This window comes from Ascaphus truei, chromosome 13 (genome assembly GCF_040206685.1).
Source record: "Ascaphus truei isolate aAscTru1 chromosome 13, aAscTru1.hap1, whole genome shotgun sequence".
Classification (NCBI taxonomy): domain Eukaryota; kingdom Metazoa; phylum Chordata; class Amphibia; order Anura; family Ascaphidae; genus Ascaphus; species Ascaphus truei.
The window spans coordinates 10,131,899-10,145,492 of record NC_134495.1 but is presented as its reverse complement, the minus strand read 5'-3'; the positions used below and the strand labels follow the sequence as shown (position 1 = coordinate 10,145,492).

Below are 13,594 nucleotides of genomic sequence, written 5' to 3'. Positions count from 1 at the left end.
AGAGAGAATCAGAGGGGGGGAGAAAGAGAGCGAATCAGAGGGGGGGGAGAAAGAGAGCGAATCAGAGGGGGGGAGAAAGAGAGCGAATCAGAGGGGGGGAGAAAGAGAGCGAATCAGAGGGGGGGGAGAAAGAGAGCGAATCAGAGGGGGGGGAGAAAGAGAGCGAATCAGAGGGGGGGGGAGAAAGAGAGCGAATCAGAGGGGGGGGAGAAAGAGAGCGAATCAGAGGGGGGGGAGAAAGAGAGCGAATCAGAGGGGGGGAAAGAGAATCAGAGGGGGATGGGAGAGAGAATCAGAGGGGGATGGGAGAGAGAATCAGGGGGAGGAGGGGGGAGAGAGAGAATCAGAGAGGGAAGAGGGGGGAGAGATAATCAGAGAGGGAGGAGGGGGGAGAGAGAATCAGAGAGGGAGGAGGGGGGGAGAGAATCAGAGAGGGAGGAGGGGGGGGAGAGAATCAGAGGGGGAGGGGGGGAGAGAGGGAATCAGAGGGGGGTGGGAGAGAGAGAATCAGAGGGGGAGGAGGGGGGAGAGAGAATCAGAGAGGGAGGAGGGGGGGAGAGAGAATCAGAGGGGGAGGGGGGAGAGAGAATCAGAGGAGGGAGATAGAATCAGAGGGGGGAGAGAGAGGGAGGAGGGGGAGAGAGAATCAGAGGGGGAGGGGGGGAGAGAGAATCAGAGGGGGAGAGAATCAGGGGGGAGGGGAGAGAGAATCAGAGGGGGAGGAGGGGGGAGAGAGAATTAGAGGGGAGAGAGAATTAGAGGGGGAGAGGGGGAGAGAGAATCAGAGGGGGAGGAGGGAGAGAGAATCAGAGGGGATGGGGAGGAGAGAGAATCAGAGGGGGAGGAGGGAGAGAGAATCAGAGTGGATGGGGGGAAAGAGAGAATCGGAGGGGGGGAGAGAGAATCAGAGGGGGAGGAGGGAGAGAGAATCAGAGTGGATGGGGGGAGAGAGAATTGGAGGGGGAGAGAGAATCAGAGGGGGAGGGGGAGAGAGAATTGGGGGAAGGGAGGGAGAGAGAGAATTGGGGGAGGGGAGGGAGAGAATTGGGGGAGGGGGGAGAGAGATAGAATTGGGGCAGAGAGAGAGAATTGGGGAGTGGGGCAGAGAAAGAATTGGGAGGGGAAGGGGAGAGAGAATTGGGAGGGGAAGGGGAGAGAGAATTGGGAGGGGAGGGGGAGAGAGAATTGGGAGGGGAGGGGGAGAGAGAATTGGGAGGGGGAGAGAGAATTGGGGGGGCGGGGGAGAGAATTGGGGGTGGGGGAAGAGGGTTTGAGAATTGGGGCAGGAGGGGAGTGGGAGAGGGGAGAGAGGGAACTTGAGGAGGGGAAGAGGGATTTGGGGAAGGGCGGAGAGAGGATTGGGGGGGCGGTGAAAGAAAGTACCTGGGGGGGGGGGAGAGCGAGTGTACGGAAGGGTGGGAGACCACCAGGTAGGTGGGGGGTGGGTGTAGAGTGGACCGGGGGCCACTGAGCCACATGTGCTGAAGCAGGGATGTCCTTCAGACCTGATCTGTTGGTGGCCCTTGAGTACTAGACTTGGCCGCCCCTGTGCCACACATTTGATGAAGACCAGTACCTTCTTTATTTAACCTCCGGGTTGACACTATAACATATCTGACCTGCCCTGTTACCCTCCTTTCTTTCAGGGACCTGCGGGCGGCTTTGCAGAGCGTCCCCGGACACCCCCTGTCATAATGCTGGGGCTCGGAGCCCTGGAGAGGAGCCCGCTGCGCCCCCTGGAGGCCCCTGTGAGCAGGGCGGTGTCGCGCCTGTACCCCGTGCTGCAGGTGCACCTCAGCAATGAGCTGGAGAGCAGCCACGCCCTGCGGTCACACCTGGGCCGGCTAAACCTGGCCCTGGGTCAGGGCGCCCCCGAGGGTCAGGAGCGGGAGGAAACGTGGGAGCTGGGAGTGGGCGGCGAGGACCCGGCGCTTAACCGGACTCCGGCATCAGAGCTCAGCTCTGCGACCAAGAACAGGAGGATCCAGGAACTCTCCGGCGCTACTGAAATGTTGGGCGCGGTGGAGAGGGAGACACCCGTGGACGTCTCCACGGCTCAGAGGCTGCTACTCCAGGAATCGGTAAGAGGCCACGGTGTGGGGTGTCTGGGGAGCTCTCTGGCCCCTAACCTGGGCTGCAGTGACCAGACAGAGTTGCCTTTGTTCCTCACCGTTGCATGGCATGGGGGCCGGCTGTGCTTAGATGGCTCTCAGTGTCCAGCGCACGTGGTTGTCTGGTGACCCTGTTATATCACACGCTGCTCGGGAATCCTCCCCTCCCACAGCACTAGCTCCAGGCACCTCTGGCAGAGAGAGGGTGAAGGGGGGGGGGGGGGTGTCAGGCTTCTCCCATCTTCCTCGTTAGCATGTAATTAGCGTTACAACACCCAGCATCCTCTGCGTTCACGTGGGCTCCTCCTCCGTGCCACTAGTTGTCAGTGTTGACGTGACCTCGCTTGTGAGTGTTGTGACCGTCTCATTGTTGCAGGTGGAGCCCTCAGCCCTGCAGATAAGAACAGAGTTCCTCGAGATCAGTCTACGTCCTCTGCTCCCCAGTCAGCCGCATAGAAAAGGTAACGCGCTTTAAGCAGTGCTGCACCCGAGCGCGGGGCACTTACGTCTCTCCTGCCTGCTCTGGGTCCCGTCCTTGGGATTAGTTTATTTACCTGTTACTGTGGCTAATGTAGGTTTGGAGAACCACAACTGGACCAGAATCTCATGCTGGTCCCGGAGTGAAGCTCAGTCAAAGCCTGTTGTCTTTCTGTCTTACATTGGGTTTATAGACAGTATCACGTTGATCTGCATATGTTGGAGGGCGGGAAGAGGGCGGCAGGAGGGCGGCGGGCGGGAGGAGGGCGGGCGGATCTCCTGGTCGTCCTGAATAGCAGATTCCAACACAAAGTATCCGCTGGTGTTATTTATACTGTTGTCTCACATTTTAAGACTGGGTTTTGGTTATTGCAGCGGTTTCCAACCTTTTTTTGGTTAAGGAACCCTATATGAAATTCTAAGGAACCCCAACCCTCTCTAATAGCGCGTCTGAGATCAGATGCATTGTAAGGAACCCCAACCCTCTCTAATAGCGCGTCTGAGATCAGAGGCATTGTAAGGAACCCCAACCCTCTCTAATAGCGCGTCTGAGATCAGATGCATTGTAAATTCTTCTGCATTTGGTACACTTTTCTAATGACCTGAAAATCGCAGGGAACCCTTTAGGGGGTGCCTGGGGAATCCAATGTTTCCTAAGAATCCTGGTTTAAAAACACTGGTCTATTGTAATGTAACAAAAACGTTACTTTGATAACAATGTAATGTGGCCCCAGCGTGGATGTGCTGCTCGGCTGCTTGTTGTGCTGGAGGTCTGTGCTCTTGTATGCAGCTCCCTCTCACACACCGCGGCTCACATTGGGGCCTTTGCCATGCACGGCCCTGGGAAATCCCGCCGTTTCAGTGAGCAGGGTCCCCAGGCATAAGCGCACACTTAGTGACACCCATACATAAACCCAGGGGTGCTCATCCCTCAAGCATCCCCTCCCCCCAACCCTCCCAACAGGTCAGGATTTCAGGATATCCCTGCTTCAGCACAGGTGGCTCCATCAGTCCCTGCTTCAGCACAGGTGGCTCCATCAGTCCCTGCTTCGGCACAGGTGACTCAATCAGATGCTCAATTTTCAACTGAGCCTTTGATTGAGCCACCCGTGCTGAAGCTGGGATATCCTGAAAACCTGACCTGTTGAGGGGGGTTGGGGGGTTTGAGGAATGGAGTTGAGAACCAATGCATTAACAGGCAGCATGATCCCTGTAGGATGCGGAGGGAAGAGCTTCACACCAGCCGCCTGTACCGCTAGTCATCTGGCACCTGGCAATCGCCCACACAGGGACGCAGGTGCTGCTTATAAGGGAGGATCGGGCGGGGTAGGGGGTTGTGTTGTACACCCTGGGGAGAGACTAAAGACCGTGAAGTTGTAATAACTTGTTTTCATGCTCCGTGTGTTGTTTTTTTTGTTGTTTGATTTGCAGATGTTGAGGGGATGAGTGAGTCTGTGCCAAAGCTGAGTGGTAAAGCAGCAGGTATGGTAGCCGCGGGCACTGAGGCACTTTTACATTCAGAGCAGAGTGAGAGAGTGAGTATTCTCCAGCCTGACACTGGCCGCAGTAAATCCCCAGGCTTAGGAAAACCAGGGCCCGGTGGGGAGGTGTCAGACACGTGCAGCTTAATCCCAACACAGCCTCAGACAGCAGCAGACAACCCAACCTCCGGGGTGCCTGTGTACCAACAATGTAATACGTCATCGACCTGCACTGACCAGCAGTGTCCAGACCCCACCAGGAAAGACGGAGGAGACGCCTCGATACCCATATCGTGCCTTAAAGATGAGAACTTGCTACTTCAGCTTGGTGCATTCCATTCATTGGCCGAGAGGAGCTCTGACCCCCTCTCCGGAGAGTCTGCAGGCGGTGAAGATGCCTTTATTACTGTCGGCTCCGTGCACTCGCTCAGCTCATCCTGCTCTCGACAGGTTCGAGAAGACCATAAAGCTGCTTTCCTCTCACTGAGCAGCACACGGGGAGATAACAGAGCAGAGAAACTCGATGGGAAGGCACAGACTCCGAACGCTGAGGATTGTCTGCAGCACACTATGCCAAGAGACAAGTGCTGGAGCTCAGGGACCAATCTGTGTGACAGGCAAGCAACAACAGAACTACCCTCTATAAAGGACAATAATTACTGGGACAGCCCAGCTGCCTGGTCCTGCTCAACACTCGCTGCCGAAGCAGCTGCTGTTCAGACTACATCAGACGTCTGCATGGACATCCGGTCACACTCCGCTCCTCTATTATCTAAAGGGTCTTTCCCTGAAGAAGAGTTTAATGTCTCCCCCAAGCAGAAGGAATCAAAGACTGAAGGAATCCTGGAAGAGACATTGTCCAGCAAATCCAATCCCAGCCTTCTGCTTGATCGTGTTCAACAAGCAAATGCCAAAGCATTAGACACCCACGAATGTTCCAGCTTAAAGTCCACTGATGAATGTCTCTATCACCACTTCGGGGGCTCTTCGGATTGTCCTGAACATCTGACCCGTGCCAGGGAGTTGGTGGAAAGTGTAGCACAGAGTACGGACGTTCAATTAACTCTGCCGGTACCTGCAACATGTCCACGCACAGACAATACAAGCAGTTACTCTCGAATTAAAAGCGAGGTGAGCTCCTCCGTGGATCACGTGGTTTCAGATACACCAGATGGGGGTTACGCGGACTCTGTAATGACAGAAGAGCAGTTGCTACAAATGGAAGACGCGCATCAGGCTGATGAGCTTGAGGACTGCGGGGAAGAGACATACAGAGTCCCTGCACCTCGCTGCGAGAACGTGAGCGCAGAGCAGACTGCCGGCGCCCAACGGCAGAATGGCAGGAGTACACACATTGTAAGTGGAATAGCGACACGTGTTCACTGCCGCACAGCACATGCATCTACATTCCGCGGTGACACAATCGCCGCACACGCTCCGAATGAAGGAAACACGCGTTCTTCGCGCAGCAGAGAAACCGGCGCCAGTGAGCTGTTACCGGCAGATGGGATTAGCACAGAAATTAGGGACGCTGAAGATCCAAACGGACATGTCTGTCTCCACCCGACACAACCTTCCCACTGTGGCCTCTTGGACCACGGCCCCAGCATGCTGTCCAGTGAAATGCCGAAAGCACTTAAACAAACGCACTTGAAAACATCCTCCGTTAAGGACGTGCCTTGTCAGACAGAAGACAGCGGTGGGACTTCTCTAGGAAAGCCGCGAGCATGTACCCCTGTGAATGAGGCCACATCACAATGTGCACATGTACCTTACCGAGACATTTTGGGACTCCTAGTAGCGTCTCCCGGACCTGCCACACAGTCCACAGAGGAACCTGAAACTCTGATCTCCAGCAAAGTCCCATCCCAACACCTAGAATCAGGTGAAGGCGGCAACCAAACCGTCCTGGAGAGATGCAGCCCCCTAACGGAGCAGACTCCAGCTGATGCTACAGTGGGAGCGGGGGCTGTCCTGCAGTTAGCTGCAGGGAAAGGCCATGAACTAGGAGACTGCGAGACATCGCAAAGTGACGGGGAGAATGTCTGCGTTGGTCTTGAAGAGCACGTGGAGGCCGAGGATGCAGAACATGCAGGGGGAGGGCAGAGAGCTGCAAGGCCTCTGTCCCAAGCGCTGGACAGGAGGAGAACGCCTCCGAGTGAATGTGCAGCCGGCAGCGCCTCTGATTTACCCACGGTTGGTTTTAATGTCTTGGCAGGTCCAGTTGCTGACGGCTCTGGCAGAGCCAGTTCTACGGAGCTGCCTGATGTGATGCCCAGCGGTGACATTAACTCCTTGCAAGCGGACTCCGCTAACCATCAGCCGCTTGTTATTTGTCCAGTGGATATGGACAGACTGAATCAAGCCGAACCATTGGCAGCAGGAACCAGTGAGCTATCCGATGAGCAGAGCAACGGGGCATCTCCGGAGGAGGAGGAGAAGGGGAAGACATTACCTGCAATGCGTGCCGGGGATAGTGGGCAGAGGGTAGCAGTCCTACCCGCCAATAACTCAGCTCCTGCGCTATCTGTGCGTGCTAAAAACAGGCCAAGCCCCAACAAAGATTCAGCTGACAGCTCGCAGTTTAATATGTCTAACCATGCTGATTCCTTAGTGACTGAAGAAGCGGGTGAGATGCATGCAGATCTGTCACCCCTAACAGACTTCGCACACAGTAACAATGAAGCGTCTCCTGAATCTGCAAACGCAGAAGACTGCGCATCTGAAGTCCCGGCGTCTGCCCATGAAACGGAACCTGTGTCACTGAGAACCGCCTCATCCGATGCCCTGTCTGAAAAGTCTCTTCGTTTCACGTTGACCCCAGGGGACGACGATGGCGGGGTCTCGGCAGCTGAGAATCTCCGAAGCGTGAGGCCCGAGGAAGAGTCTCCTGCTGAAGACGACGAGGGGCGGGTTACACGTAAGAGGGTCTGTGCTGTGGCACAGGAAATTGGGCGTCTCGGGAGGTCACTTGAACAAGAGTCTCTAACCAAGTTATCAGACGAAATCGTCAACCGGTCTACCGGGAGTGATCAGGAGACCTGCAGGGCCTTAACTCCCAAAAATATAGAGACGTTAAATCATGTTGCGGAGCAGAGAACTGAATGTCAAAGCGACACTAGCAGCAGGTCACGGGAAGCAAAAAGGCCAAAGATATCCAAAGAAAAGGGTGTCCGTTCTCGGCACGCCAGAGTCCCATCGGGGCTGGGAAATGTGGACTTATTAAACTGTGCCAGAATGTTCCCTGCAAACGCCACCAGCCTCTGTCCTCATCCAGTGGGCGACGCCAAGAAATTCCCGAGTGCCTTTAGGAGCGGCTCTCGCTCAACCGAAACCGTCGCTGTGAAAAGGCAGCCGGACCGAAAGTGTAAAAGCTTTCCGGTGCCGGAACACGTCCGAGTGACCCGCAGACCAAACACGCGCCAGAGTGCCGCCCGTCTAATAGACCCCAGCGAACGTGTCACAAGAGCGGAGAATGTATTCCCGGGAGGTGAAGACCCTGCACCCAAACCGCTGATTGCAGAAGGCACTTGGAGCTCGATGAGCCACAAACACACTCGGAGTGCAGCGGGCACCTCGTACATGAAGCACACAAGCTTGCGGAAATGCACCAGAGACCAAGCCTTGCTGCAGCAGTTGTCCTCTATTGCCGGCAAACTGATGGCGCCGTGGAAAAGTTCCTGCCAGCGGAAGTCTCCCTCTGGCTTGATGGACGGTGCTCTCTTTGATGGTGTCCGTCTCCAGTCCAGGAAACTGCTGGAGGTTTTTTCCTGCATTAAAATGAAGCTGAGCTCTCGGTCGGGAGGAGTGTGGTCAGATGCCATGTCCGTCACAGCTGGCAGGGAGCCCCTGATCTCCCAGCACCTGGATCTTTACCCTGCGTCTCCCAGCCAGACCGGCGTCCCTCACCCCAGCGACAGATTTCCTCTGCGTCTTTATGACTTTGCCACATTCCCAATTTCCTTCCACATGAAGCTGGATTCCAGACAGTTACCAGACTTTGTAGGGTTCAGTCCCCCGCACCGTGGGCTGAAAGGGCCAGCGCCCACCACCCAATCGGCACAGCCTACTGAATGGACGCTCTCTGTCTTCCTCTCCCCACACGCCCCTGCCGAGTCTGAGAATGTTAATCTCGCACACAGAAATCCGCACTTGAGAGCTCTAGAAGCTGCCAGCTCAGGTTCTGACCATAGAACGTCAATAAGACGACGTTCCGGGTGCTCCATGCTCGGCCTTCACACCGTTCTAGCACTTTCATCTCCCGGGTGCTACCGGTTTTGGACCAGGAAAAGGAACCTGGGAAGCAGATTCTCCACCGTCCAGAAGCTGTCCGTGGCTCAGTTTGCACAGGGCCTGAAGGGGTTAAGGCCACAAGATTTGCACACACGGGAACTTGTCTCTTCTTTGCCCTACACATTGGGCCGCGTCATCTCCACCTGGAGTCAGCATGGGCCGTCCGCTTCCTCCTCCGTCTGTGCCACTCCCCACGCCAACTGCTGTTTGTGGCAGCCAAGCCCGGACATGGGCATCAGGTAACCAACCACCTCTGCTCACTACACACACTGCCCGGGTAGTTTTCTATCCTCACACGCCAGATTATCGGAGCAGCGTCCTTGGTCTTTGTGTGAAAGCGGAGTGAACGAGTTTGAACCCCGCACTGCTCCCCTCTCTGGTCAGTTCTGTCCTATCTGTCACTACCGACATGAACCACTGTTCACTGTGATGTCCATGTGTAGCTCACTGCCCCGCATACGCCACAAACACAAACCACGTAACTGGGTCTGTAGAAACATTCACTTAGCCTGAAAGTAAAAATGTCACTTTTTTGGTGGACTGTGACAAATTACTACATTTCTACACCCGGGACAGGCATCTCCAGTCTTTAAGGGCCACCAACAGGTCAGGCATTAGGGATATCCCTGCTTCAGCACAGGTGGCTCAGTCGAAGACTCCAGTCTTTAAGGGCCACCAACAGGTCAGGCATTAGGGATATCCCTGCTTCAGCACAGGTGGCTCAGTCTTCTGATTGAGCGACCGGTGCCGCAGCATGGGTATCCTTAAACCTGACCTGTTGGTGGCCCTTGGAGACTGGAGTCTTCGACTGAGCCCACCTGTGCTGAAGCAGGGATATCCCTAATGCCTGGCCTGTTGGTGGCCCTTGAGGACTGAAGTTTCCCACCCCGGTGCCACGCGTTTCTCTGGCTAACGATCACATCACCAGTATTTGCCGCAGCGGCCAGGCAAAAACATAGTAACCCGTAATGTGCCTGTAAATACAACCATTTCCAAAGAGGCCGTGAAGAAGGGATCGTAAAACTAGCGGTGCCCCGATACTGTTATTTAACCCGTGAAAGATGAGTATCGTTAGTTCACTTTGGGTCCTGGGAAAGTCCCTTTTGCCTGCAAAGCCATGTGAGAACAATGGGTCTTTTGGTTGTGTGCCCAGAAATGGCTTATTAGTGGGGATGCTGGGTCCTGGGAGCTCTCTGAGTTTCGCCAACGCGTGAGCCAGGATCCTGCTTCATTAGGACACGTTCTGGCCCCTCCAGCTGTAAAATAGGAAATGGCCCCAATCAACGCCAACTCCCAGCCATGATACTATCTGCACGACTTCTCGCATTGTAGACATACTCGTGATCTATCGCAGAAATGTGTGAGAGGCTTTGTCGAGTGTCTCTTCTGTTTGACTGTGGTTGGTGCTCCTGTAGAAGCGGACATATTTTGGGGGGTTAGGGGGGGGTGAGGATCCCACACACTAGATGAGATGAGTTACCAGAGGGAATAAATATCCTTTTCATGGGGGGTAAGGGGTCAATCTGTTCTTGAAACCACAATGCTAGGCCGCCCTCTGCACCTCCCTCCTCCGCCGCTGTTCTGCGCTGCGAACTGATTCCGTCTCTGGTTCATTTCTTTCCTGTGGTTTCGTTGTGAAGGAGGCCGGACCCGTTACCCCTCGTGCCTGCCTTGCTCCTGAGCACGGCTCCCCCAGGATGTGACGCACACAGGTGGGTGGCTGCCTCTCGGTTTTATACTTGTGGTGACGCCGCAGCGTCCGTGCGTCCCGCACGGGTTGCAATCTTACAAAGACGAAATGCGGAGGGACGCAGTGTAAAGGCGGAAAGCCCCTCATTAGTCAGCGGGATTCATGTGTGCCCTGCAGAGCTCACAGCCTGAGTGTGACAGCATTTTATCGCACACGTGGATTACTTCCCAGCTTCTTGTTTGGAAGAAATGCACCAGCGAGTTGCGTTCCCATAAAACAGGCCAATCTATTTACGGTTTGAGCGGGTTACCCAAGATGTAGCCAATAAAATAAATCTGTGTATTCCTCATGTATGTGCTGGCTGTGAATGATCTTGTCCGTATGTTCTTGTGTATGTAATTCCAATTGGGCATTGTGTGTGTTTCTGATTTGCAGCGAGGTGAAGGAGCCCCCCTCTCTTGCTCTAATACCAAAGACCTGCCAGCATCAGGATGATTTGGTGCCTCCTTTTGGTCTGTCGCCTCCCAAGACTCCGGTTCGTCCCTTTGAGCAGCGAGAGGCTTTACCCGTCTCCTGTATCAGAGTCCAGAGCAGCAGCCGGGAGAATGCGGTGAGTGTGAAGCTTCTTCTGCTGCTGGTGATACCCACCATGCTGCCCAACCTCATTATCCAAAGCATGGTCCCAGGTATACCCAGCATGCACTGCAGCCCAAACTGTCACCTTCTCTCCCCCTTGCCGTGTGATGGGGATCTAGCGCCTTATACTGAGGGATTTCTTCACTAATCTCAGAAAGAAGACCAGGAGAAGAAGCCTCAGCGAGTCTCTCAAATCCGCATCCGGAAAGCCGTGCCCAAGCCGGACCCCAACCTCACCCCAATGGGGCTCCCCAAACCGAAGAGGTAAGCAGCCCCGTTCCCCCTCCCTCCCCCCCAACAAACCATGTCCTCTTACTCGGCACGTTGTGTGCCCCTGTTACTAACCCTTTAACTGCCAAGAGGGCTATAGCGAGGGTTAAAAAGCTATCCAAATTAGGAGTCGTAACGGCAACCAGACGTCGGCCATGTTTAACCCTGAAATAAAGTGGTTGGTTTCTACACGATGCTGCAGAGCTTACAGGCAACGCTGCCATTGCAGGATGGCGCCTGAATGAGATCAGTAAGTGCGGCTGCTTCTGATTTCCTGCTTCCTCTTTCAGACTAAATAAGAAAGAATTCAGTTTGGAGGATATCTATACCAACAAGAACTACAAGTCTCCCCCCGCCGCCCGGTGAGTGCTCAGACTTCAGCCCCTTCCCGGGGGCGCCTGCCGTTTCCCACCCCCCTTCCTTCACCCCCCCACCCCCCCTTCCTTCACCCCCCCACCCCCCTTCCTTCACCCCCCCATCCCCCTTCCTTCACCCCCCCATCCCCCTTCCTTCACCCCCCCACCCCCCTTCCTTCACCCCCCCACTCTCCCTTCACCCCCCCACTCTCCCTTCACCCCCCCACTCTCCCTTCACCCCTTCACCCCCCCCACTCTCCCTTCACCCCCCCACTCTCCCTTCACCCCCTCTCCCTCCTTCACCCCCTCTCCCTCCTTCACCCCCCCCCCACTCTCCCTCCTTCACCCACTCCCCTTCCTTCATCCCGCCACTCCCGTTTTTCTCACGCTCTCCTTCTCGCGCCAGGAGCCTGGAAACTATATTCGAGGAGCCGAAAGAGAAGAACGGCGTTCTGATCTCGGTCAGCCAGCAGAAGAGGAAGCGTGTCCTGGAGTTTCAGGATTTCACGGTCCCCCGCAAGAGGCGAGCGAGGGGCAAAGGGAAGGCGCCGACGAGCTGCACGCGGGGGCGGAAGGCGGCCACGGAGGGGCAGCAGCTGGACGCGCTCCTTGTACAGAAACTGAAGGAGCTGGAGGTCTTCTTGCAGGAGGAGAAGGCCCTAGAGAGCGTGTCGGGAGCTGCAGAGATACCGAGCTGATGGGAAATGTTGAAGACCGCTCTCACCCCATCAACAACCACTTAATAAAGGACACAGTTTTATATCCATGAAAGGATTATTTGTCACCCAAATTCCCCCCCCCCCCCCCTGAAGCATGCCCAGGCAGAAGGTATGGGGAGGTGTGGGTCCCTAGTTTCAGGGCTTAGAAACCCCTCACACTTTCCAGCGATCGTGTGTCAGAAAGGCACCAGTTTGTCCCGGAGCGAGACGTCGGGAACTGACGCGTAATCCTGTCCGTTCCAATGACGGAGATGTCACGTTCTGATCTTCGCTGAGCACACGCGTGTCCCGTGTGCGGGGCTGTGTCACGCGGTGACCCGGAGATTCACTGCTTTTCCTCTGCTCGGTGAATGGAAAGCCTTGCCTTTTAATAACATCCTTTATATAAATGTCTAACCCCAAAGAGGCCTCCCCTGGACTGGAGGGGGAGGCGGAGCATTAATGCACATGTTCAAATCGTCTATTTTTGTAAGTTTAAATCTCACCTTTTTAGCCTTTGTAACCTTGTCAGATCATGGCTGTGGGCATCTCCCCTGGGTGAGGCCTCTGTGTTCAGGTGTGTGAGGGGAGCAGTGGCTTCTGGGTGAAACCATTCACGGCTGGAGGCGGCAGCATACCATGTTCCGGGCCCCTGTCCAATATGTGAACACGCCTCTTGGTAACCAGTCCGTGTGGGCAGCAGCAGGGCGTCGCTGCTTGCTCTGCATTATTACAGCAGTGGCACAGACCACGGCTTCCCCTCTCACTGCTGTGCTCCGGGCACCAGCCACACAAGTAACGCTCCTGATCTAATCTCGTTCTCCAACAGCTGCACAGATCTCCCTCCTGCTGGGATCCAGCCTTTCCTCTGCTGTGGAGTATTACACTTGTGTTTCCCCCAATGTTTGTGTGCTTGTGTTCCCGTGTGAACCGCACTGGACTCCTGGATTGTCTCCGGATGTATCTCTGGCTTCCTATCTGTACTGTGATCAAAGACTCGCCACGGGATCTGCAACGCCACAACCCTTGTGAGCCTCAATTCTGTGCGTGTGCGCCTGACTATCCGTAGAATGTACATTTGTTTCACCTGTTTATAGCGTGTATATAATATGGGCAGTGACAGCAATGACGTGTGACCTCTCTCCCTTCGCACCCTGCAACGCTTTCCTGTCTGATGCTTATTACCAGATCTGTTTTTTTTTTTTCTTTCCCGGTAGTAAGCGGTTACAGGCCGTCTCTCCCCTCTGTGTGCGGTAGTTTTTGAAGAGAGCCGTGTGCACACGCGTGTTATCTGGGCCCGTGCGCTTTCTGTGAATTTGAGATGATTCTGTTTTTTTTTAATTTATAAACCGTAATAAATCCTAATGACTTATCTGCATAAAACTGTGGGGGCAAATGTGTGAAACGTGGGTGGGTGCAGAGGCGGCTGTAATTACACACGGCAGCACCACAAACGCACTTATCTTTGGAACCATTGCTCTGATATTTAGCACTTGTGACAGCAACAAATATCCCCTAAACATACAATACAGATTGTTTACATGTAAGGAGGGACTCCCCGTGCTGCAGGGATGCAGCAAAC

At 54.9% G+C, this 13,594-nt stretch overlaps 1 protein-coding gene across 1 annotated transcript; it reads left to right on the top strand.

Moving 5' to 3' along the window:
* Positions 1-1,482: 1,482 nt before the first annotated feature.
* Positions 1,483-13,384, top strand: PRR14L (proline rich 14 like). Its single transcript, XM_075568432.1, has 8 exons — positions 1,483-2,081; positions 2,488-2,572; positions 4,020-8,601; positions 10,003-10,074; positions 10,488-10,662; positions 10,843-10,952; positions 11,249-11,320; positions 11,721-13,384. The coding sequence occupies exons 1-8, from the start codon at positions 1,695-1,697 to the stop codon at positions 12,010-12,012; spliced, it is 5,775 nt and encodes a 1,924-aa protein (XP_075424547.1). The 5' UTR covers positions 1,483-1,694; the 3' UTR covers positions 12,013-13,384.
* The last annotated feature ends 210 nt before the right edge of the window (positions 13,385-13,594 follow it).

What these genes read in the sequence shown, in the direction of transcription:
- PRR14L (XM_075568432.1), top strand. Translation starts at nt 1,695, where the DNA reads ATGCTGGGGCTCGGAGCCCTGGAGAGGAGCCCGCTGCGCCCCCTGGAG. An exon ending in CAGTCAGCCGCATAGAAAAG is followed by an intron (nt 2,573 to 4,019) that starts GTAACGCGCTTT and finishes TTTGATTTGCAG; the next exon opens with ATGTTGAGGGGATGAGTGAG. An exon ending in AGCCCGGACATGGGCATCAG is followed by an intron (nt 8,602 to 10,002) that starts GTAACCAACCAC and finishes TTCGTTGTGAAG; the next exon opens with GAGGCCGGACCCGTTACCCC.